Source organism: Hylobates moloch, unplaced genomic scaffold (genome assembly GCF_009828535.3).
Source record: "Hylobates moloch isolate HMO894 unplaced genomic scaffold, HMol_V3 SCAFFOLD_12, whole genome shotgun sequence".
Lineage (NCBI taxonomy): Eukaryota > Metazoa > Chordata > Mammalia > Primates > Hylobatidae > Hylobates > Hylobates moloch.
Genome location: NW_026652287.1, coordinates 20,875,537 through 20,900,726, shown reverse-complemented (window position 1 = coordinate 20,900,726; position 25,190 = coordinate 20,875,537). Strand labels below are relative to the sequence as shown.

The following is a 25,190-nucleotide window of genomic DNA, read 5'->3' as shown; positions in this document are numbered from 1 at the left end:
ACTTTGGAAGGCTGAGGTGGGCAGATCACAAGGTCAGGAGATCGAGACCATCCTGTCTAATATGGTGAAATCCCATCTCTACTAAAAATACAAAAAATTAGCCAGGCGTGGTGGTGGGCGCCTGTAGTCCCAGCTACTCGGGAGGCTAAGACAGGAGAATGGCATGAACCAGGGAAGCGGAGCTTGCAGTGAGCCAAGATTGCACCACTGCACTCCAGCCTGGGCGACAGAGCAAGATTCCATCTCAAAAACAAAAACAAAAACAAAAAACAGGTCATTTTCCTTATAAGTGACACTTTGTTCTCTGATTATAAAAATAATACATGAGGACAGGTGTGGTGGCTCACACCTGTAATCCCAGCACTTTGGGAAGCTGAGGTGAGGGATTGCTTGAGGCCAGGAGTTGGAGAACAGCCTGGTAAACATAGCAAGACCCAGTCTCTGAAAAAAAAAAATACAAAAAATTGGCTGGACGTGGTGGCACACACCTGTAGTCCCAGCTACTAGGGAGGCTGAGATTGGAGGATTGCTTGAGCCCAAGAGTTCAAGGCTGCAGTGAGATATGGTCACTCCACTGTACTCCAGCCTGGGTAAGATCCTGTCTCTAATAAAAATAATAATACATAACATAAAAAATTCAAATGATAGAAAAATGTAAAAGGTAGAAAAGGTGCCCTGATAACCAATACCCATAGTATTATCAAGTTTGGTATAGATCTTTTTAGACTTTTGTAATGTGGATGTATAAAAATCTAACTAAAAATAGGGGCTGTGGCAGGGCGCAGTGGCTAACGCCTGTAATCCCAGCACTTTGGGAGGCTGAGGCAGGCAGATCATGAGGTCAGGAGATTGAGACCATCCTGGCTAACACGGTAAAATCCCGTCTCTATTAAAAATACAAAAAAATTAGCCGGTTGTGGTGGCACACGCCTATAGTCCCAGCTGAGGCTAACGCAGGAGAATTGATTGAACCCGGGAGGCGGAGGTTGCAGTGAGCTGAGATTGTGCCACCGCACTCCAGCCTGGATGACAGAGTGAGACTCCATCACACACACACACACACACAAAAATAGGGGCTGGGTGCGATAGCTCACACCTGTAATCCCAGCACTTTGAGTGGCCCAGATTGGGGGATCAACTGAGGTCAGGAGTTTGAGATCAGCCTGGCCAACATGGCAAAACCCCGTCTCTACTAAAAATACAAAAATTAGCCGGGTGTGGTGGCAGGGACCTGTAATCCCAGCTACTTGGGAGGCTGAGGCGGGAGAATCCCTTGAACCCAGGAGGTGGGGGTTGCAGTGAGCCGAGATCATGCCACTGCACTCTAGCCTGGGCGACAGAGACAGACTAGGTCTCAAAAATAAAAAGTAACTAAAAATAATACTTACACAACTTAATAATTTTAAACAAATTGGTTACAGTATGCAACAGAGGCTCCATCTAAATCTAAAAAAAAAGTAACTAAAAATAGTATGTATACAACTTAAGTCTAAACAAATTGGTTACAGTAATTACATTATTTTGCAAACTTCATCTTTTTATGACAGTATGTGTAGAAAAGAGTTAACATAGCAGGCCTGCAGCTATTATGGTTAGAAAGTCCTACTTGCAAGGTTGGCCCTTGGCTGATGTCTGGGAACTTTGCACTCCAACTATCCCTAAAATGATAAGAGTGGCTCGCTGTGCCTAGATTGTTTATATAAACCATGTTGTTTATGGTGAACACCTGCTTTCTTTCCACTCAGGATAGACAGAGTGTACCCACATAACAATGAAACCTTAAGCACCAAGTCTCTACTGGGTTTCCCTGGGCAGGAACATTCCACCTGTGTTACTGCATTTTTCCCTGCTGGAGAAAGGAGCATACTCAGTGTTTCCCCTCAGAGGAGGGAGAAAGCACTGGAAGTCTGAGTTCTCCAGACTCTGCCTGTTCCTTTTTCCCTTCCGGATTCTGTCATGTGTCCTTTCACTGTAATAAACCTTAGCCGTTGAGTGCAACTAACTATATGCTCAGCCCTGTGAATCCTGCTGGGACTCAATCCTAAATCACAGAATGTGGCCTTGGCAACCCACAAATCACGGAATTTTCAGAACTAGCTCATATACACTTCTTAGCATGTTTCTGCATTTATTTCCTTAAGTTCTACTTTCCTAGAAGCAGATCTGCCAAATTAAATGGTATGTGGCATTTTAAATCTTGATACATATCACTACAATTCCCTATAGGAAGATTGTATAAAATTTATCCCTGTGTAAATGCATAATAAGTATTTACCATACAGCCTTGCTGACCACAAGTATTCATCTTTTTTGCTAGAAACAAAATCTTTATTGCTGTAAGATGTGTTTCTTTGAACTTCTGGTTAAGCCCTTTGCCCAATTTCTTATTTTCTTATTGACTTTTTAAGAGTTCTCTCTATATATGAAGGATATTTGTATGAAGAAATTTACTACAAACCTTTAGAACTTAACAAATTTATTATTTCTATTTACAGAAGTTAAATCCTTTATGTTTCCAGATTTGGTATAATGCTAGGAAAGGCTTTCCTCACCTATTTAAAAATATTTTCTATATTTTCTTCTAGAATTTCTAAGGAATCTAGAATTTAGCATATAGTCTTTAATCCATCTGGAATTCTCATATATGCTGTGAAGGAGATCTAACTTTTAGATTAAACGGCAGTCCCAGCATAGGGGTGAGCTACACTTTATTCATTTGGCTTACCTATATTTTCTGATCCCTACAACAAACATATGTTATTTCATATTTGTGTAAAGTGAAGTTTGTTTTTTTTAATTTTAGATTCATCCTAATTCTTTTTTTTTTTTTCTGAGATGGAGTTTTGCTCTTGTTGCCCAGGCTGGAGTGCAATGGTGTGATATCAGCTCACTGCAACCTCCGCTCCCTGGGTTCAAACAATTCTCCTGCCTCAGCCTCCCGAATAGCTGGGATTACAGGCACACGCCACCACGCCCAGCTAATTTTTGTATTTTTAGTAGAGATAGGGTTTCACCATGCTGGCCAGGATGGTCTTGAACTCTGGACCTCAAGTGATCCACCGGCCTTGGCCTCCCAAAGTGCTGCAATTACAGGCCTGAGCCACTATGCCCAGCCCAACCTAATTCTTAAAAAATAAATTGCTTTACCCAGGAGTTCGAAGCTGCAGTGAGCTATGATCTTGGGCTCTTTAAAACAAAACAAAACAAAACAAAACAAAACAAAACAAAACAAAACAAAAAACAAAACAAAACAAAACAAAACAAAACAAAACAAAACAAAACAAAACAAAACAAAAACTTTAAAAATTGCTTAAGGTTAAATTCCAGTTACCTGTCTTTTGGATCCCAGCTGAAAAAGACATTTAAGTCTCTGTTGTCTCGCAAATCTTCCCATGGAATGTCATCTTCTTCTGGCCTAAGGTTCATTGACTTTATACTTTCTGCTAAACTGGTGGATCTGTGATAAAGAAAAATCCACATATTATTTTAATAGTAAAATAGCCAGAAAATATTATTAATCAGGACTTCCTGTTTTACTAGACAGGAAGGGAAAGAGGAAGGAAGGGCTCATATAAGGTGAAATAGAACCAAGCGCAGATCAAACTGGATTGCTACATGGCAAGCCCACACAAAACAAAGGGGATCAGCATTAATTCCTGAAATCTCTTGATTTGTAGGGGAGGAGGAACCTTTGTAAGCACAATATGGACCAGGGGTTGATGACCATGACCTAAATGGCTTCTGTAATGGTCCCAAGATGTTGCTGGCAGTACTCTATCATTCCCCATGACATGTACCAAGTTCTGTTTCCCCACTGTCTCTCTCCCTTTTTTCTGCCTATTTTACCTTAAGCCTGCTAATAACACCCATGAGCCCATTAACGGCTCTTAACAACTGATCTAATCCCTTAGTTCCTTTATAGCTCTCATGCAATACTTACATATTTGCTTCAAGTAGAAGGTCTAACAGCATCCGTTCAGTACGGACTTGTGCAAAATGAAGAGAATTATTCAGCCTGTTCCTAAAAGCGATAAACTCTGGGATCTTCTCAAATGCACCATATTTGTAAGCTTGAATAATATATTCTGAGGTCTGAGAAGGAAAGACATCACCTTGGTATAAATAATTCACAAGTCAGGCAATGTAAGCAAACCTTGCCAGCCAAAACAAAACACTCAAACGAAAATTAAGTTTTAAATCTAATCTTTAAAGGTCTTGGTCACCAAGTAGAATATTAGCTTTTTAAAATGTTTTTCTTCCTTCTTATACTTTAAACAAATGTCTCCTTTACTAATATTACTAATTGTAATAACCAGCTTCTGCCACCATCACATAAGCCTTCTCTTGGCAGTCATATCTTTCAATTCAATAGGAACTGAGGTTTTGTTTTGCCACATCAGTCAAAAATTTGGTTAGTGCCATTCTGGAAGGGATGTTACTCCATGTTTTTCTGCATCTAAGGTAAACTGTGTTTCATACAAAGGTTCCAAAAGCACCAGAATAATAGAACCTCCTGCCCCCCCCACCCCAAATAAAAACCACTCTCCTTTAGAAAAAAACAGGCTGCTCTTTGGTTTTGCTTATTTCTGAATACTGTATTAGAAACACAGGGCATATGAGCATTATGCCAGGATAGAAGTAAGACACCAAACAAAAGACCTATAAAAATTCATGTCATAATCTATTCTGAGGACAGACTTCAAGAACCAAGTTTCTTGTCCATCTATATTACGTAAGACCTCTGCTGGAAATTTCCTTAAACAAGTATGTGAAGGGAACATTCACCACATGTGCTTTAATTGTAGCTTAATACATATACAGAGATCAAACATTACAGAACAGAGGCAAGATAAAGAATTCTAAGCAGAAATTCTGGCACAATAGAAGAAAATCTCAGGGAAGAACATTTCATGGGTGTGGGACTATGCCATCAGGATCAGAAGACAGGAGATTACCCCTTTGGGCCAAGGAAACCATTATGCTCAAAGCTGATGTCTGCCCCCAAAAAAGATCCTTTCTAGAAAAAACAGTCTTTTTACACAGCCTCAGTTAATCAGCTCTGCCCCCATCTCCATTACGTCTGAATAATTTGCCCAGTAGGAAAATAGGCCAATAGTCAACAACATACCCTCTGATATACAGCCTTGCAGGGTTCATTTCAGGCCGCGGGATTGCGCCACGGGCGCTAATTCAACTGCATTCGATGCGGCTTTTAAACCCCCATGGGACACCTCGGCGAGCTGTTTGCCTGCAGTATCTGGAGAAATTAAAGACGGACGGACACAAGAAAATTAAAAAGATTACTTGTGATCCTGCAGGTTTCAAGAAGGACTACCTGAAAAAGCTCGAGTATACCTTCTAGCTTGATTAAAGGACAGTGATACACCCTATCAAGAGGAGGCCAGGATACTCTAAACACATATGCCTATCCTATGGCCCCTTGGCTTAGAAAACACAGCAAGGTTTACTATCAGCCCTTGTAATAGGAACTTACAGCTGGGGGAAAAAAAACAGCTGGTTAGGAACACATGATTCAGCAATTAATCAAAAAGAAAGTATGACTTTAGTAATTCCAATCAAAGTTATAATTACAGTTCCAAAGTATGCTATGATTTAAGGAGGGAACCCAGCCTTACCAAGTGTAGAGGCAGTTTTAATTTCTAAGTGGTCCGTGGAACACCACTTTATTTAAAAAAAAAAAAAAGGGCAATAGCTTTTCAAAGAGAAAAATAAGGGGCAACAAAGAGAGTATAGTCTTTAACAAACTAAGAAGGTAGTCACAGTTCTCTGGCTTATCTTTTTTAGATAGTCCTTCTGTAACACTGCAGTAAAGTACCACTGCAGAGCTAGACAAGGGCCTGGGATGCAACCAGTAGGACCAAGGCTGTGGAAGTAGTACTATGTGAAGAAACAACCCCCTACTGGAACTGCAGGCAAAACTGAAAGCCACAGGCACTTTAAAGACTTTTGAATAACAAAGTATGTTGTCCGTACCTATTTCTACTCATTTATGCAGCAATGAGGCTATTTAGATCCCGAATGGATTCCTGAAATGAACCCTGGTCACTGTAAAAATTAGTGAAATATATGGACATAAAACCCCTGAATAATGGTCTTTGTGAATACCTAGAGATTTTATTTTCTTTTATTTACTTTTTTTTTTTTTGAGACAGTCTCACTCTGTCACCCAAGAGTGACAGCTGGAGTGCAGTGGCATGATCTCAGCTCACTGCAACCTCCACCTCCCAGATTCAAGCAAGTCTCCTGACTCAGCCTCTCAAGTAGCTGGAATTACAGGCACTCGCCAACACACCCAGATAATTTTTGATTTTAAAGGGAAATTTTAAAGAAGTAAAAACATATAAGTGACTTTTAAAGATATGAAAATCTGGTGCTTATTTTCATATTTTTAAAAATCTATTCCAAAGTAAGATGACAACAGAAAATAACCTTTATAGAAAGAAAATCCCTATGCAGATCTTCCAAATACAACTTTCAGTCCCATAGCACAAAACATTACTAAGCAAAACACTAGATTTTCCATTTAAGTAAAAGTGTCCTGTCAAAGAGCTAGGTGGGAATTGAAATGCATCAGTCATCCAAGGAAAAAGCATCCGGGGATCCCAAAAACTATCAAGAATAAAAGATGCAGAGTATAGAGCTCTGGATTTGAAGAGAGATATTTCTGATACTCTAAGCACAAGGTTGAACACACACAGTAAGACACTACAATCATAATCTTTCTTAGCCTTAGATTTCTTTACGAAACAGTTCACACCACAGTCTCCATCTGGCACTCAACATTAAGGTCAAGCTACATGTTCCTAGCTGTACCGTATTTTTCTTTTTTGGTGGGGGGACAGAGTCTCTCTCTTGTCACCCAGGCTGGAGTATAATGGTACAATCAGCTCACTGCAACCTCCACCTCCCGGGTCAAGCAATTCTCCTGCCTCAGCCTGCCGAGTAGCTGGGATTACAGGTACCTGCCACCATGCCCAGCTAATTTTTGTATTTTTAGTAGAGATGGGGTTTCACCACGTTGGCCAGGCTGGTCTTGAACTCCTGACCTCAGGTGATCCACCCACCTCAGCCTCCCAGTGCTTGGATTATAGGCGTGAGCCACTGTGCCCAGCCTGTACTGTATTTTTCTTTTGCCTCTAGGACGCCTCAAGATTATCTCCTGTCAGCAGATTAAATAAGCTCTATCTTCTTAGCAGTAATCAAAATATATTTCAAGTGTCCTAGTCTCTGATCGATAAAATGCTATAATTTTATCAGGTTCAACATCACATACATTCAGATGAATTAGTCACTTTTGCCACACACAACCATCAGCAAAACATCAAACAAAGATACAAAAAAAAAACTCTGAGGATGACACATCCCCTCAAATTGCTCCTAGGGGTCTCCTTTGCCTATATTACAATACTTTTGTAATTTTATTTTTAGAGTTTTCTTTCAAAACAACTCTTCAGACACAATATTTGTGGGAAGAAAAAATTAAAGCCTAATTCTGATATATATAAAGTAATGTGTCTTTACTGACCACATCTTCATGAGTAATACAGTTCTTCTAGAATGCTGGATGATTGAAAGCTAGAGGAAAACCAGCCACTGGGCTGGAATTAATCCCTGATTTACTCCTACTACCTCAAAGCTATTTGAGAAACAAACCTTTGAAAAGGAATCTGCAGTAAATCAAATGTTTCTTTCATCTCTCTTACAAATACAGAAATGAGGCCATAAATAATGAGATGAGGAAATCAATCCTTTTGATTTTTTTTTTTTGAGCTAGTGAAACTTCTTGAAAACAGGAGGGCAAGTACAGATACTTGAACACACAATGAAAATTCATAGGTTTATAGCTCATCCATGTTGGATTTTAGAAACTCAACATCCTAGGGATGACCTTCTGACCTCTAAGCCAGGCCAGAACACCTTCTGAGTAACATGCTCAGATGCTGATACTCATTTTCCTCTCTCCCTGATCAGAGGCTATGCCACAAAATGAGGTCTGAACGGAGATATCAATCACTGCAGAGGTAAGGGGGCCACTTTGGGGAGGGGATACAGGACTAAGAACCAACTAATGGTACACAGCTCATTATCTAAGCACAAGAGGCTGCTTTCCACCTGCTCAGAGCTGTCCTTTGCTACTCCAGCCCTCTAGGCCATTCCCTGAAACTTGTCAGAACGTAATTATCATAAACTGAGAACAAACCTCTATCCCATGTTCAGAAATGCTTCTATTTAATACAATACCCCCTTAAAGAATTAGATGGAAGATAGATTAGTCATCCTGCTACAGTAAAACAAAAGGGTTGAAAAAAAATCCTCATGAGTGTTTGCCAAGAACCCCAGAAACTAGCTTCCTTGCTAGTTCCTTAATTGCTGGTAGACCATGAGAATGGAAAGCTATGGGCAGATAGCTGGCACAGCCAACTTCAGGCGATGAGGCTTGGAAGTCTGTGAAAACCAAGCAGGCAGTGACCACCCTGGAGACATTCCTTTTCTCCACATTCATTGTTGGGCAGTTTTTCACAATTGGTCAACTGAGTACAGACCATATGGTTTTCCTACAAAAACTTCTGCTTAACCAACAAGTAGAGCCCAAGTCTGCTTGCAGTGAAAAATATGGTGCAAATCCCATCCTTTCATTATGGCACAGAGAAGCTCTATTTTATTTATTGCTACTTTAAAAAAACATATTGTTCATCTAAGTTTCTTGGAATGCCTTTTAATTTTCTAAGAAAATACAAGTACATTCACCTTTGGCAAAGAGCACAATGGACATACATTTCAGAGTTAAATAAAAGTAACAGAGAGCAGCTGCTATTGCAGAATGTTATATGGCATCCCAGGCTATGAACGCTTATGGGCTGTTTCTTATACCCTTGGAAAAGTCTCTTAGAGATCAAAAGCCAGGTCTAAGAGGACTAACACTTCCTAGTCAGTAAATACCAGTTTTTAAATGCAACTTTCCAAGGATTCTATTAAACACACCCATTCTAACAAACACAAATAACTCTCTACCTCTCCCTACCAGCCTTGGACGGTAAGCTGTGATCTAAGGGCACTTGCTAGTTCAGCATGGTGCACCTTAACATGTGTACTTGTGACATGACGTGACGCGCTCAATAGTGTGCAGTCAGCAGGCAAGATCACGGTTAAAAAATAGTTTTTCACTTACATCTTTCTGGTTGGAGTGAAAAAACCTGAGTGCGAAGTTACAGGATTGGGACGCAGCAGCATACTGACCTAGAGATTCAGCATATCGGGTCAAAAGATAACTAGATCAGAAGGAAAGAAGGAAAAAAAAGACATGTTATACTTACTTACCTAGCTCAAGTAACAAATATTACGCTTCAAATTACTTGGCAAAAAAATAGCTAGGCATAAGAAAACACTAAAACATACTCCCACAGAAATGATCTAATTCACCAGTTAAAATTTAAAAAAATAAAAAAAAAAAAGAGCCAAAAGTTAACTCAGTTTTGTGGGAGACCTAAAGTTTTATACTAGGCTTTCTTACACTCTGATGATTAATGGCACATAAAAGTTCTAAGAGAACATAATGCTGTCTTCCTAAAACAGCACCACAGACAACAGAGAAAATGCTATTAAGTGATAATAGCATAATAATAAAGAGTAGTCTAAATACAAGTCCAAAATACAAATTCAAACTTTGTTGAGGTCAATAAAGTACACGTGTCAACTTCAACTGCAAAGTGGAAATGAACACTTCAAAATAATGTGTGCTAAGAGTAAGGGTTCAAAGTATATAGACGTTTGCTATCTCTGGGGAAAACTCTCTTACATTTCTAAATTGTGCAAATTTTCAAATTACCACAAAATGCTGGGAGATATAAAAATCTTTCTGCTTTGCAATGGATCATAACAGGTTATTATTTAATCAAAAAGGCTTAATGTCAGGATCAACTTTAAAATCTGTTAGAGTCCTGTGTACCCCACACTGGTATAGCTGGCTGCTCATTATTCAGAGTATATACTACCAACCCAATGGTATCATGCTGGATATGCTTAGCATCAAGGCTGGAGTAAAGATCCACCACTGGTTCAAATGCACCCAGCATACAGTAGATTCGAACAAGCAGCAATTTGAACTGAGCATTGGAAGGGCTATGGGTTAATCCCTCTTCCAGCAAAGTCAGGGCCTGCCACACAGCAGTCTCATCACCTAGAACCAAAATACAGCATTATCCACTGATCTTGACAGCAAATGAAAGCTTCCCCAAAACAAAAAACAAAACCTTATTGACATCATCAACCCCCTCTATAAATGAAGTTAAATGACAGAGAACAAATTTTAGATATACACCTATAACCAAAATAGAGAATTTCCCCTAAACAGAGAGTCCTTCAATAGTTAAGTCTATTCTTAAACATGCCCACAGCAAAAATGATGCAGATTTTAAGTGGCCAGGTCTTGTGGGGGGAAGTTATAGAATCTCACAGAATCTCAGATTCTGGGAAGAGATGGACTTTGAAGGAAAACTGGAGCTCAGCACCTTGACCCTGCAGGATTTCCTCTATAAAACACCAGACAGATGTTCTCTATAGATATCATTTTTCTTCCATATGTAACTCTACTAACAGAATGGCAAATAGGATGTTTGAAAATATTTACTCATTAATAATCAAATTAAAATGATACTTTTTTGGGGGTCTATGAAATTTCAAAAGGTACATGTATCTCTAGTCTTCAAGATTAAGTAACTTATTCTTTAGGATCCATCTAAAGAAAATACTATGAAATACAGATAAAGCTTTATATACAAAAATAGTTATCGTACTCTCTAGTGATGTAATGATGGGAGGATGAGTAGGTAAATTACGGTAACTTTGACACATGGAAACGTCATATAACTACTTGACATTGATAGAGAGTTTTTAATTACAAAGGAAAATGTTTGTGCAAGAATGTTCAGTAAAACACACACACAGAAAATTCAAGTTAGTACAAAGAGTTGATCTCAACTCTTAAAATATGCACAAAGAGAGAGAGAAGAAGAAAACAAACAAAAATGTTAGCTGGACATGGTAGATCATGCCTATACTCCCAGCACTTTGGAAAGCTGAGGTGGGAGGATCACTTGAGCCCACAAGTTTGAGACCAGCCTGAACAACATAGCTAGACCTCGTTTCTATTAAAAACATTTTTGAAAAAATTAGCCAGACGTGGTGGTGCACACTGCCTACGGTTCCAGCTACTCAGGAGGCTGCGGTTGGGAGGATTGCTTCAGCCTAGGAGGTTGAGGCTGCAGTGAGCTGTGCTCATGCCACTGCACTCCAACCTTGGCAGCAGAGTGCAGCTTTGTCTCAAGAATACAAAAGGAAAAAAAAAATGCAAAAGTGATGGGTGCTTTTGAGGTCCAAAAAAAGTGAGATTTTAAGTAAACTGCTTTCCAAAATTTATACAAGTTACTTTTACAGTCAGTAACAATAGCAAAAATGAAAGCACCATGCAGTAAGATTTTAAGGTAATATTCTATATGCTGTTTTCCAAAAGAAAAGAAAGATAGGCCGGGCACAGTAGCTCATGCCTGTAATCCCAGCACTTTGGGAGGACAAGGCAGGGAGATGGCTTGAGCCCAGGACTTTGAGACCAGCCTGGGAAACATGGCAAAACCCCAACTATACAAAAAATACAAAAATTGGCTGGGCACAGTGGCTCACACCTGTAATTCCAGCACTTTGGGAGGCCAGGGAAGCAGATCACCTCAGGTCAGGAATTCGAGACCAACCTGGCCAACATGGTAAAACCTCTTCTCTACTAAAAATACAAAAATTAGCCGGGCGTGGTGGCAGGTGCCTATAATTCCAGCTACTCAGGAGGCTGAGGCAGGAGAATTGCTTGAACCCAGGAGACAGAGGTTGCAGTGAGCCGAGATCGCACCATTGCACTCCAGCCTGGGACGGAGTTAAGACTCCATCTCAAAATAAAAATAAAATTTAATAATAAATAAAAAATAAATTTAAAAAAATTTAAAATTAACTAAATAAATAATACAAAAACTAGCCAGGCATGGTGGCATGTGCCTATACTCCCAGTTACCCAGGAGGCTGAAGTGGGAGGATCCCTTAAGCCCAGGAGGTTGAGGCTACAGAGAGCTACTATGGTGCTACTGCACTCCAGCCTGGATGAGAGTGTGAAACCCTGTCTCAAAATAAAAAAATAGCCTTTCAGAAAAAATATTTGAGAGCATCAACTTCCTAAAGCACTCAATCCTTTTGAATTCAAATCAATCTCTTTAAATGCCCTCATCAACTTTCTATTGATTTCTAAGTTCTGCCAGGTGCACCTTGAACAATGATTATGACTGTGACTGGAGTACTTCAACATCCCTTTCACTGACTTCAAGAAGCCCTGCATCTTCACAAGATCTACAATTTCATTTTGCAAATGATTCCCATGTATTTGTCTGCACTGCAGGATTTTGGACAATTTACCTTTTTTCTCTCTGCCCTCCACTTCTCTCACCTATAAAACTGTGACAATAACTGTATTATTAAAATGTTTAAATTGGCCGGGTGTGGTGACTCACGCCTGAAATCCCAGCACTTTGGGAGGCTGAGGCGGGCGGATCACGAGGTCAGGAGTTCAAGACCAACCTGACCAACATGGTAAAACCATGTCTCTACTAAAAATACAAAAATTAGCCAGGCGTGGTGGTGTGCACCTGTAATCCCAGCTAGTCAGGAGGCTGAGGCAGGAGAATCGCTTGAACTTGGGATGCAGAGGTTGCAGTGAGCCAAAATCACACCAATGCACTCCAGCCCAGGCAACAGAGCGAGACTCAATCTCAAAAAAATAAAGTAAGATAAAATAAAATAAAATAAAATAAAATAAAATGTTTAATTTGTGTAAAGTACTTTCACATGCCTAATAATCAACTGTCAGTTGTTACTATTATCATATGGCCACATATCTTGCTCAAAATATTAATATAAGAGACTAGCAAAGCCATAGTCACTATTGGTGAGAACAGATGCTAGGCATCAGTAAGAAAGGCTATCTGTGTGGGGATCAAATTACTACATGATCAGTTCATTAATGTTTTCATGTTAAAATGACTTTTGCTGCCCTATGCAGGCTCATGAATCTAGGGGCTCAAATAACAAGTTCTCTGATGACAAGGATTTCACTCTCATCCCTGGTACAGTATAGTGTAGGAAGTATTACTGGCCAGGCGCAGTGGCTCATGCCTGTAATCCCAGCATTTTGGGAGGCCAAGGCAGACAGATCACCTGAGGTCAGGAGTGTGAGACCAGCCTAACATGGTGAAACCCCATCTCTACCAAAAATACAAAAATTAGGCCGGGTGCAGTGGCTCACCCTGTAATCCCAGCACTTTGGGAGGCCGAGGTGGGTGGATCACAAGGTCAAGAGATCGAGACCATCCTGGACAACATGGTGAAACCCTGTCTCTGCTAAAAATACAAAAAAATTAGCCAGGTGTGGTGGTGGGTGCCTGTAGTCCCAGCTACCTGGGAGGCTGAGGCAGGAGAATCACTTGAACCCAGGAGGTGGAGGTTGCAGTGAGCCAAGATTGTGCCATTGCACTCCAGTCTGGCGACAGAGCAAGACTTTGTCTCAAAAAAAAACCACAAAAATTAGCCAGGCATAGTGGCACATGCCTGTAATCACAGCTACTCGGGCGGCTGAGACAGGAGAATCGTTTGAACCTGGGAGGAGGATGTTGCAGTGAGCCAAGATTGTGCCATTACACTCCAGCCTGGGCAATAGAGCGAGACTCCATCTCAAAACAAACTGAAAAAAAAAAAAAAAAAAAAAAAAAATACACTACCATATGGTTACATACAATGTCCTACAGAAGTTCAGAGGAGCATAAAATCCCCAGTGAGGAAGAGTTAAAATCAAGACAGGCTTTGTTAAAGGCATCATTTGAGTAAAACTTAGATAGATGAGGGAGGTAAGAAAGTTATTTCAAAGAGAGGCAACATGATGTTAAGTGATAGCAGCAAAAAAAATTTTAAAGTAGATTCAAGACTGTAAATACCTAAGAATCTGGAGATGTGGACACAGGCCAGATTATAAACAGCATTACAAACTATCCCAAAACACGTGACTTTTATCCTCAGGAAAACAGGGTACCTCTGAAGCATATTTTTTTCTTTTTAAATTTTTTAGAGACAGGGTCCTGCTCTGTCATCCAGGCTGGAGTGTAATGGTGTGATCATAGCTCACTGCAGCCTTGAACTACTGGGCTCAAGCCTTGGCTTCCTGAGGTCTGAAGGATTTTAGGAATGGCATGATAAGGCTGGGTGCAGTGGCTCACGCCTGAATCCCAGCACTTTGGGAGGCCGAGGCGGGTGGATCACCTGAGGTCAGGAGTTTGAGACTAGCCTGGCCAACATGGCAAAACCTTGTCTCTACTAAAAACACAAAAACTGGCCAGGCACAGAGGCTCACACCTATAATCCTAACACTTTCGGAGGCCGAGGCGGGCAGATCACGAGGTCAGGTAATTGAGACCATCCTGGCTAACATGGTAAAACCCCATCTCTACTAAAAATACAAAAAATTAGCCAGGCATGGTGGTGGGCACCTGTAGTCCCAGCTACTCGGGAGGCTGAGGCAGCAGAATGGCGTGAACCCGGGAGGCAGAGCTTGCAGTGAGCTGAGATCGCACCACTGCACTCCAGCCTGGGCGACAGAGCAAGACTCCATCTCACAAAAAAAAAAAAAAACTAGCCGGGCTTGGTGGCATGTGCCTGTAAACCCATCTACTCTGGGGCTAAGGCATGAGAATCGCTTGAACCCAGAAGGCGGAGGTTGCAGTGAGCTGAGATCACGCCACTGCATTCGAGCCTGGGCAACAAGAACAAGACTCCATCTCAAAAAAAAGCAAAACTGAGTGCTCTATGAAATGATCTGTGAGGGCAGGGGTTGTGTTTATCTTGCTTACCACTGTCTCTTCAGCCCTTTGTTTCTTCTATAGTTAAATTCTCATGAATAATATGCTATAAGCACCTAAACTTATTTATTCTCCAAAACTGCTAATAAGAGAAAATGTCAGGGGGTGGGACCTAAAGAAAAGGCAATCCCAATACCATTTGCTGAATCATCCTTCTCTTCCCCAATCACTCACAATGCTTCCTTTACCATGTCTTATATTTTTATCTTAAATGAGACAAACTATATTCCAGAAAGAATGCATTTTTCTGTATACAAAATTTTTTGAAGTGAATAAAAGATATTCTGTTCCATAGGCCTGTGCATGTATTTTTTAGTCAGTTTCATTGTATTTTAATTTTTGTAGCTTTGTCATAGTATTTTTTTTTACAGTCATTACTTATTATTCACAAACACTTAAAAACAGAACAGATATCCATTCATTTAACATTATCCTGGTTACGAAGGGATAAATTGGAGACAGGTTTTTTTTTTTTTTTTTTTTTTGAGACGGAGTCTTGCTCTGTTGCCCAGGCTGAAGTGCAGTGGCATGATCTCAGCTCACTGCAACCTCCGCCTCCCAAGCTCAAGCAATTCTCCTGCCTCAGCCTCCCAAGTAGCTGGGACTACAGGTATGCGCCCAAATACCCAGCTAATTTTTGTATTTTTAGTACAGACGAAGTTTCGCCATGTTGGCCAGGCTAGTCTCGAACTCCTGACCTCAGGTGATCCACCCGCCTCAGCCTCCCAAAGTGCTAGGATTACAGGCATGAGCCATCGCACCTGGCCAAGACAGGTTTTTCTGGAAGCACCCTAGAAATATCAAGAAAAGCAGAACCTAAAAGCATAAATAAAATTTGTGGACTGTAAAATTAGTCTAACGAAAGAATGCAGTACTTATAATCAATAAAAACAAAAAGTAAAGTTGAACTGAAATCACTGCTACTTACCTGTTTCCCTCCATACATCAATAAGCACATGGACAGCAAGGAGACAGTAATAGTCAGAAAACTGCAATTCTGTTTTCAAACAGGTTTTCCCTATGGGGGAAAAAAATTATATCTATTTTAACATTTATTCAACTATTACTGACCCCAAAGGAGTTTTTAAAAGCAGGAAAGTGACAGGAGGGAGAAGAGGAAAAGTAAAAGAAAATTAAGAATAAGATAAGTACCAAGAGAAAAATATAAGCCACGAATCAAAGGGTTCAAAAGAAGGTGAGACCACACTCAGCTGGAACAGAAGGTAGGGTTCCAGAGCAGAGGTGGTATCCACGATGGTCCCAAAGGGAGAGAAGGAAGATTTGAAGGAGGTTGAGGTGAAGAAAAGAACATAAGCCAAGTGCCATGTATAACTAAATTCACAATATGCTCCTGACTTCATCTAATTCTTTAGACTACAGATAAATACTGACATCTTATAGTCAGACAATTATATGTCTATCACATATATCTAGCAAAGGCCACACCTATCTGAAGATCATCTATTTCTAAACTAAATATTTATCTTACAATTTACGATATTCCTTTTGTTCACTTACAGTCTATATATTAAGAATATTTAGGCCTACAAGCAGAAAATGTGATAATTATCATAAACTATGCAATCTATATGAGCCCCAATCTAATAAAAAGTTAGCTCATCAGATCAAGAAGAATACAGACAACTGAAAGCCAATCAGAATTATTTAAAACTCCAGGCTTAAGAAAGGCTTTACATCATATTACTTATATGGTCTTCCCAGACAAAATAGTCTCCTTACAAAACTCATTAAAACAGGGTGCTACAGCTGCTTAAAAAACTGACTTCTAAGTCTTAGTGTAGATCAGGGAACTACTGCACATTTTGAATGGTTGCTCACCAAATTCCAGTCCATGCTGGTACCTTAACATCAATTCTCTGACCACACTCAATTTCTGATTTTTATCCATGGTGTGGTACAAGCCAAGTAACCTCGTCAGCTGCACCACACACAAATGTTGCTGCAGAGCTCTGATGTCAGCAGGCAGTGCCAGCTTATCCTCTGTTGGTGTCGACAAAGGAACAACTCCAAGTAACTGATTAATAAACTGCAAAGTGGGGAAAAAAGGAGCAAAGGTCTCAAAACACAACTAGTCTTCAGTAGGCCATAATTAACAGAAATTGAATGGTCTAGAAAAAGACATCAAGAAAAAAAAAAAAAACTAAAATTCCTTTCATACACCATTTTCTACCTACCAAAACAGCTAAAACGAAAAAAATTTGTGACAGCACACAACACTGGTGAAGCTCCAATGAAACTGGCACACTCATTCATTACTGGCCAAAAGTATTTTTCAATACCATGTACTACAGGCAGTGAAAGATTTTTTTACTTCTGAAAATGTCCCATAACTTATAGCATATTAACATAATATACATTACAGCAATGAAAACATTAGGAAGACTATAGAAAAGAGCAGATTACCAAAAAAATCAAAAAAATTTTAATCTGTAATTATGCTGATAAATTCTGAAAGGAAAGGTTATACATGGAAAGATACTCTTTACCTTATGTCAGTGACCCTACATTTTTCTTAATTGAACTTATAATTATAGATTCATGCTCAGCTATGAGAAATGAGATCCCATGTACCATTCATCCAGTTTTCTCCGAATGGTTACATCTTGCCTTAAAATGTTTTTCATCCTTTAAATTTGGATAAAAATTTAAAAATAAAACCCACATACCAGTTCTAGTTATGTATTTATTAAATACATGCTTATTTCCTCTCACTTCTAAAATCCTATTAAGATGCCAGTAAGGAATAAAAAAAGAAGAGGCTGGGTGCAGTGGCTCAGGCCTGTAATCCTAGCACTTTGGAAGTCCAAGGTGGGCACATCACTTCAGGCCAGGAGTTCAAGACCAGCTGGGCCAACATGCTGAAACCCCATCTCTACTAAAAATACACAAAAAAACTAGCCAGGCATGGTGGCGCGCACCTGTAATCCCCACTACTCAGGATGCTGAGGCAGGAGAATCGCTTGAACCTGGGAGGCAGAGGTTGCTGTGAGCCAAGATCGCCCTACCGCACTCCAGCCTGGGCAACAGAGTGAGACTCTATCTCAAAAAAAAAAAAAAAAAAAAAAAAAGTTGTAAAAGAAAAAATAGGCCGGGCGCAGTGCACGGTGGCTGACGCCTATAATCCTAGCACTTTGGGAGGCCGAGGCGGGCAGATTGCCTGAGGTCAGGAGTTTGAGACCTCCCTGGCCAACATAGTGAAACCCTGTCTCTACTAAAAATACAAAACATTAGCTGGGTGTGGTGGTGGGTGCCTATAATCCCAACTACTCAGGAGGGTGAGGCAGGAGAATCGCTTGAACGCAGGAGGCGGTGGTTGCAGTGAGCCGAGATCACGCCACTGTACTCCAGCCTGGGCAACAAGAGTGAAACTCCATATTAAAAAAAAATTTAAAAATCCACAAAGATCAAGAATATGTGAAGAGGCCGGGAGCAGTGGCTCACGCCTATATTCCCAACAGAGATGGGAGAATCACTTGTGCTCAAGAGTTCAAGATCAGCCTAGGCACATAGTGAGACCACATCTCTACTAAACAAACAAACAAACAAAAAAAACACATAGCCAGGCACAGTGGTGCATGCCTGTAGTCCCAGCTACTCAAGAGGCTGAGGCGGGAGGATGACTTGAGCCCGGGAGTTTGAGCCTGCAGTGAGCCGTCATCGCGCCATTACACTGCAGCCTGGGTGACACAGCGAGACCCTGTCTCAAAAAAAAAGAAGAAAATAATAATACATGAAGAAATGAGAGATGACAGCAAATAAAAATCATGAAGATTTCAAAAGATACAAGAACAGGTGGTAAGTAATAACTTACGTTGCCAAGAACACTGAAATCTAACAGTATGCATTAAGGCAGACCCCAATAAGCAGGAAGCTCACTCTAGTCACAGAATCTTGGAAGACTCAGAGACTAAGGGCACCAGGTGTCCCTAAAGGCTAAAGTGCTGATGGGACTCAAATAGAATATATTAATTTCTAAGAAGTTAGGCCCCTCCCAAAGTTCACAGATGGAATTTCTAAGTGTGAGTAGAACAGCCTGGGTTTTACAGCCATAAGGCGCTGAACCAGAGATACAGAGTCAGAGACAGCAGTCATAGCTGAAAACGGGAATAAAGTGAAATTTGCTTATTCAGTGGTTATTTCAGGCTCCCACCCTATACTCCCAACCATATCGCAGAATGCTATCAGACAAATATGTAAGTTCCTAAACAGATAGTAGCGAACAGGCATTTTGGAATGGAAAGCATTTCTTACATTGGTGAAGAGAGGGGTAGAGAGAACAGAATCTCATGTTTTATCCTAAATATATAAGGGGGAAATTGATTTGTTATAAACAACTAATCACCTTCCACAGAAGGGCACCAATAGGTTAAGACTATAACTATAAAAATAAATTCTTAAATAAGAAAATAATTTAGAAATATGGAGGAAAATAACAAAAGAATTTAGTTGAAAGGGATTTGCATCTGTTGAGCTGGAACAAAAAGAGTGACTACTGCCTCTCAATATAAGCCTTGTGATACTATTTGACTTTTTCAGTTTTATACAGTACATGTATTTCTTCTTCCTTTTTTGGGAGGGGGTCTCACTATGTTGTCCAGGCTGGACTTGAATTCCTGGGCTCAAGCAATCCTCCTGCTTCAGCCTCCTGAGTAGCTGTGACTATAGGTGTGTGCCACTGCACCCAGCTTCAGTACATGTGATTTTTTGATACAAATAAAAAATTTAAACAAAATCCCACTCATCCTGCAGTTTAACATCTGTAATGAATTTGCTTCAATTTACCTATAATTCTATTAATTTTAATCATTATTATCAGATATATATAGTTCATAATTTTAACAAACTGCAGCACTGATTTTCATGTTTTTGTTGTTGTTGTTGTTTTTGAGACGGAGTCTCACTCTGTTGCCCAGGCTGGAGTGCAGTAGTACAATCTCGGCTTACTGCAACCTCTGCTTCCTGGGTTCAAGCGATTCTCTTGCTTCAGCCATCCGAGTAGCTGGGACTACAGTACAGGCATGCATCACCACATCCAGCTAATTTTTGTATTTTTAGTAGACACGGGGTTTTGCCATGTTGGCCAGGCTGGTCTCGAACTCCTGAACTCAAGTCGCCCGTCTCATCCTCCCAAAGTGCTGGGATTGCAGACATGAGCCACCGTGCCCAGCCATTATTTTCAGGTTTTTGATTAAATGCTTCTATAGTTTCTACTGCCAGTTCTTCTATTCTTGCAAGCCATTTTATGTATTAGGTTTATTGTGGCCTTCTTTAGTGAATGCTAAAGAAAAATCTTCCTGACAAGGTTTTGTTAAAAAACAATCTGCTCCTTATTTTAGTCTGTACAGTTTTACTGCTGTGCAAAAATTTCTTTAAAAACTAGAATCGTTGAGCTGGGCGCAGTGGCTCACGCCTGTAATCCCAGCACTTTGGGAGGCCGAGGCTGGTGGATCACTTGAGGTCGGGAGTTCGAGACCAGCCTCACCAACATGGAGAAACCCAGTCTCTACTAAAAATACAAAATTAGCGGGGCCTGGTGGTGCATGCCTGTAATCCCAGATACTTGGGCAGCTTAGGCAGGAGAATTGCTTGAACCCAGGAGGTGGAGGTTGCAGTGAGCTGAAATCGCGCCATTGCACTCTAGCCTGGGCAAGAAGAGCGAAACTCATCTCAAAAAATAAAATAAAATAAATAAAAACTAGAATCAGCCGGGTGCGGTGGCTCACAGTTCATGCCTATAATCCCAGCACTTTGGGAGGCCAAGGCAGGTGGATCACCTGAGGTCAAGAGTTCGAGACCAGCCTGGCCAACATGGTGAAACCCCATCACTACTAAAAATACAAAAATTAGGCTGGGCACAGTGGCTCAGGCCTATAATCCCAGCACTTTAGGAGGCCAAGGCGGGCAAATCACTTGAGGCCAGGAGTTCAAGGCCAGCCTGGCCAACATGGTGAAACCCCATCTCTACTAAAAATACAAAAAAAATTAGCCAGGCATGGTGGCGGGCACCTGTAATCCCAGTTACTTGGGAGGCTGACACAGGTTCTCTCTTGAACCCGAGAAGCAGAGGTTACAGTGAGTGGAGATGGCGCCACTGCACTCCAGCCTGGGCAACAAGAACGAAACTGTCGCCACCTCCCAAAAAAAAAAAACACAAAAATTAGCCGGACGTGGTGATGGACGTCTGTAATCCCAGCTACTGGGGAGGCTGAGGCAGGAGAATCACTTGAGCCCAGGAGGTGGAGGTTGCAGTGAGCCAAGATCGTGCCACTGCACTCTAGCCAGGGCGACAGAGCGAGACTCCGTCTCAAAAAAAAAAAAAAAAAAAACTAGAATCATTTTATTGTTTAGCTAAAACCCCAAAGCAAATGAAACAAAAGATTAGAACATCACCCAGGGCGAGCCACTTCAGGATAACTGAACTCACTGGCTCACTCTTAGGGGCTTGTCAGACTTTAGAAAGATTTGGTTCCATAATTCATTAGGACAACAATTCTCAGCTTGACTTGGACAGTTCGTAATCCTCTGACAAACATATTTGCTGAGTGGCAGGATATTTAGCTACTGAAGTTATCCTACAGTCAAAAAGTGGCAGCAAAATTACCTCTCTCAAGTAAAATTTACATAGACTAGGACTATAAACTCAATGTAACAGCTTTAAATCCTTATTCTCACAGAACAGTGACTAGAGCTTATCACTGCTAGCATTCCAGTAAGGGTCACCTGAATAGATGATTCTTACTATGTGGGATCACATGAGATGACCTAAGATTCTCAAACATACCAATGAAGTAGAGATGTACAGAAAAGGTTACTGGTACTAGATTCATGGTAGCAAACCTTCATGAATCTCATCTAAAAGCAGCAAAGTGTTCCTCTAATGCATCCCCACCATTTGATGCTTCAACTAGCAAGACAATAAGCACTGTAAGACAAGACCAGATATTCCTTATCTTAGGGCTTAGCACACAATATGCTCGACGCTTACTGAATGAATCCCTCCCACGTGGTTTATCTACATTCTACTTCGATAAAGCTCGCACACAGTATTTGAGAGAATTCTCACTGCTAAGAAAGATCTTTTTCTCAGTAAGCCAAATTCTGAGCTCCCTGTAGAACTTCTTGCTGTCCCTGTTTTCCTCCCTCTTCTAAAGACAGCTTTTCAAGTAAGTGAACGGCAGTATCACTCTATCCTTGACAGACCAAACCTCTCCTCCACTCAACCATTTTTCCCTCTTATATGCTTTTAAATCCTCCTGTAACCCATAACTCTCCTTTCTGGATGTGTTACAATTTATCCAGAAACTTCCAGGCTTGGCCTGAGCCCTATAACCACAGCAACTCAAACAGAGCTTTACTAAACCAACGTGAATGGCAGCAGTCATTTCAGAACCCCAGAGACCACTGGTTATTTATCAGTTGGGGAATTCACTGCTCTATCTGCCCAAATGTGTAACCCCCAAGTCTGCCAAAGTATTGAACCTTCATGGACTAAAAATGTGGTCACTAAAAAAATACTCTAATTATATCCACTGTGCTCCCAATGCACTTCATTCATTCCACATGGGGACGATAGAAGGCTTTCTGGGAGAACGGATGATGGCAGTCCTGTTATAGAAAGACTTCCAATCTTCCCAGCCTGGCCAACATGGTAAAATCCCATCTCTACTAAAAATACAAAAATCATTCAGGCATGGTAGCACACCAGTAATCCCAGCTACTTGGGAGGCTGAGGCAGGAGAATCCCTTGAACCAGGAGGCAGAGGTTGCAGTGAGCAGAGATCGCGCCAACACACTCCAGCCCGGGTGACAGAGCAAGAGCAAGACTCCATCTCAAAAAAAAAAAGAAACAAAGAAACAAAGAAGACATTAAAAGGAGAGCCCACTGGACTTCAAAATGGAAACTTTGTGCTGCAGAATTTCATGAAAAAGATGAAAGAGCAAACTACAGACTGGGAGAATACATTTGAAACCACATATCTGACAAAGAACTTGTATCTAAGATATATAAAAAACTGCAAACTCAACAGTAGGGAACACTTGTTCTATTTTATAGAATAAAGCCAGGCATAGTGGCTCACACCTGTACTACCAGCAATTTGAAAGGCTGAGGCGGGTGGAGCACTTGAGGTCAGGAGTTTGAAACCAGCCTAGCAAACATGGCAAAACCCTGTCTCTAACTAAAAATACAAAAATTAGCCAGGCCTAGTGGCATGTGCCTGTAGTCCCAGCTACTCAGGAGGCTGAGGCACAAGGATCACTGGAACCCAGGAGGCGGAGGTTGCAATGAGCCTGGGCCACAGAGCGAGACCCTGTCTCAAAAAAAAAGAAAAAGAAAAAAATTAAATAAACAGAATCATAGTATGTGTAACTTCTGAGATTGGCTTATTTCACTCAGCATAAATTCCTGGAGAGTCAACCATGTGGTTGCCATGATCTCAGATCACTGCAACCTCCACCTTCTGGGTTCAAGCAGTTCTCTCCTGCCTCAGCCTCCCAAGTAGCTGGGTCTACACGTGCTCACCACCACATCCAGCTAATTTTTTGTATTTTTAGTAGAGACAAGGTTTCACCATTATTGGCCAGGCTGGTCTTGAACTCCTGACCTCAGGTGATCCACCCGCCTCAGCCTTCCAAAGTGCTGGGATTACAGGCGTAAGCCACCGCGCCCAGCCTCTTTTTTTCTTTTTTTAAGAGACAGAGTCTCACTCTGTCGCTCAGGCTGGAGTGCAGTGGCATGATTACAGCTCACTGCAGCCTCGAACTCCTGGGCTCAAGCGATCCTGCCGCCTCAGTCTCCCAAGTAGCTGGGGACTACAGGCACATGCCACCGTACCTGGCTGTACTTCACATTCAAAAAATGACAAAATTATAAAGATGGCAAACATAATAGCTGCCCATAGATAGAGATGGGAGAGGGGGAGGTGGCTATTGTTATTAAAGAGTAGCATGTGGGATTCTGGTGGTGGTGGGACTGTTCTGTATCTTACTACGGTAATAGTCGCGCACACCCATATGTGCCACATACTGCACTAAATCCATACACAACACCCAAACACACAAAAATCAGTGCATGCAAAACTGGCAAAAACTGAGTAAGTTCAACAGATGAGAGCAATGTCAGTTTCCTAATTATATTACACTGTAATTGTGCAAGATGTTGCCATTGGGACAAAACAGATAAAGGATATATGAGATGTGTTATTTCTTCCAACTACATGTAAATCCGTAATTATCTCAAAATAAAACAGTCAAAAAAAGGAGAATCCACCATCTGTTAGGGCTTTACTCCCATTGTGACTTAACCAGAAATTACGCCTTCAATGTTGTAACACACAGAGTATTTAGCTTGACAGGGCAGTTATCATTGTATCTCATGATTATCAATTCCACACATTTTAGAAAAGAAACCCAAACATTTAACCTCTGTGTTTCAACAAATAGAGGCACCCAACAAACTTCTAAACTGTATAGTACTTACTTTTGTACACTGTGTAGAAGGTAAGAGGTCAACAAACACCTTAAGGTCTGTAAAACAACAAGGTTTATCGCCAAACTTTTTAAAATACTGGAACATTAATTCTTCTGGATCACCTGGGGGACGGCGAACAAAATCACTCTATTACTCATGAACAGAAGCAATTCCTATTTAAGTGAGAATCTAATTTGAAAACATTCATTTCAATTAAAACAAAATTTTGCTTGAGACTGGTCCCAAGATAGTGGGTTATCTCAACTACTTGTTCAGTTACAGACTGAACTCATTGTTCTACTCTCTCCCCCTTTCCACCACTGCACCTGACTAGTCTTTAAAAGATAAAAAAAAAAAAAACAAAACAGGCTGGATGCAGTAGCTCACACCTGTAATTCCACACTTTGGAAGACTAAGGCGGGCAATCCCTTGAAGTCAGGAGTTCAAGACCCGCCTGGCAACATGGTGAAACCCCATCTCTACTAAAAGTACAAAAATTAGCCGGGCGTGGTAGCACATGCTTATAATCCCAGCTGCTTGAGAGGATAAGGCAAAGGATCACTTGAACCTAGAAGGCGGAGGTTGCAGTGAGCCAAGATCATGCCACTGCACTCCAACCTTGGCAACACAGCAAGACTCCATTCAAAAATTAAATTAAATTAAATTAAAGATTATAAAATAGGCTGGGTGCAGTGGCTCATGCCTATAATACCAGCACTTTGGGAGGCCAAGGCGGGCAG

General features: G+C 40.9%; 1 protein-coding gene across 2 annotated transcripts in view; it reads right to left on the bottom strand.

Moving 5' to 3' along the window:
- Positions 1-25,190, bottom strand: part of NAA25 (N-alpha-acetyltransferase 25, NatB auxiliary subunit) — an 84,642-nt gene that overhangs the window by 19,261 nt on the left and 40,191 nt on the right. For both annotated transcript variants that reach the window (XM_032168642.2, XM_058424943.1), the window contains 7 exons: positions 24,460-24,572; positions 16,800-17,007; positions 15,889-15,978; positions 10,018-10,198; positions 9,191-9,290; positions 3,941-4,092; positions 3,332-3,457 (listed from right to left, as the gene is read on the bottom strand). In XM_032168642.2, the coding sequence (XP_032024533.1) occupies positions 3,332-3,457; positions 3,941-4,092; positions 9,191-9,290; positions 10,018-10,198; positions 15,889-15,978; positions 16,800-17,007; positions 24,460-24,572 (970 nt within the window). The remainder of the gene's footprint in view (positions 1-3,331; positions 3,458-3,940; positions 4,093-9,190; positions 9,291-10,017; positions 10,199-15,888; positions 15,979-16,799; positions 17,008-24,459; positions 24,573-25,190) is intronic.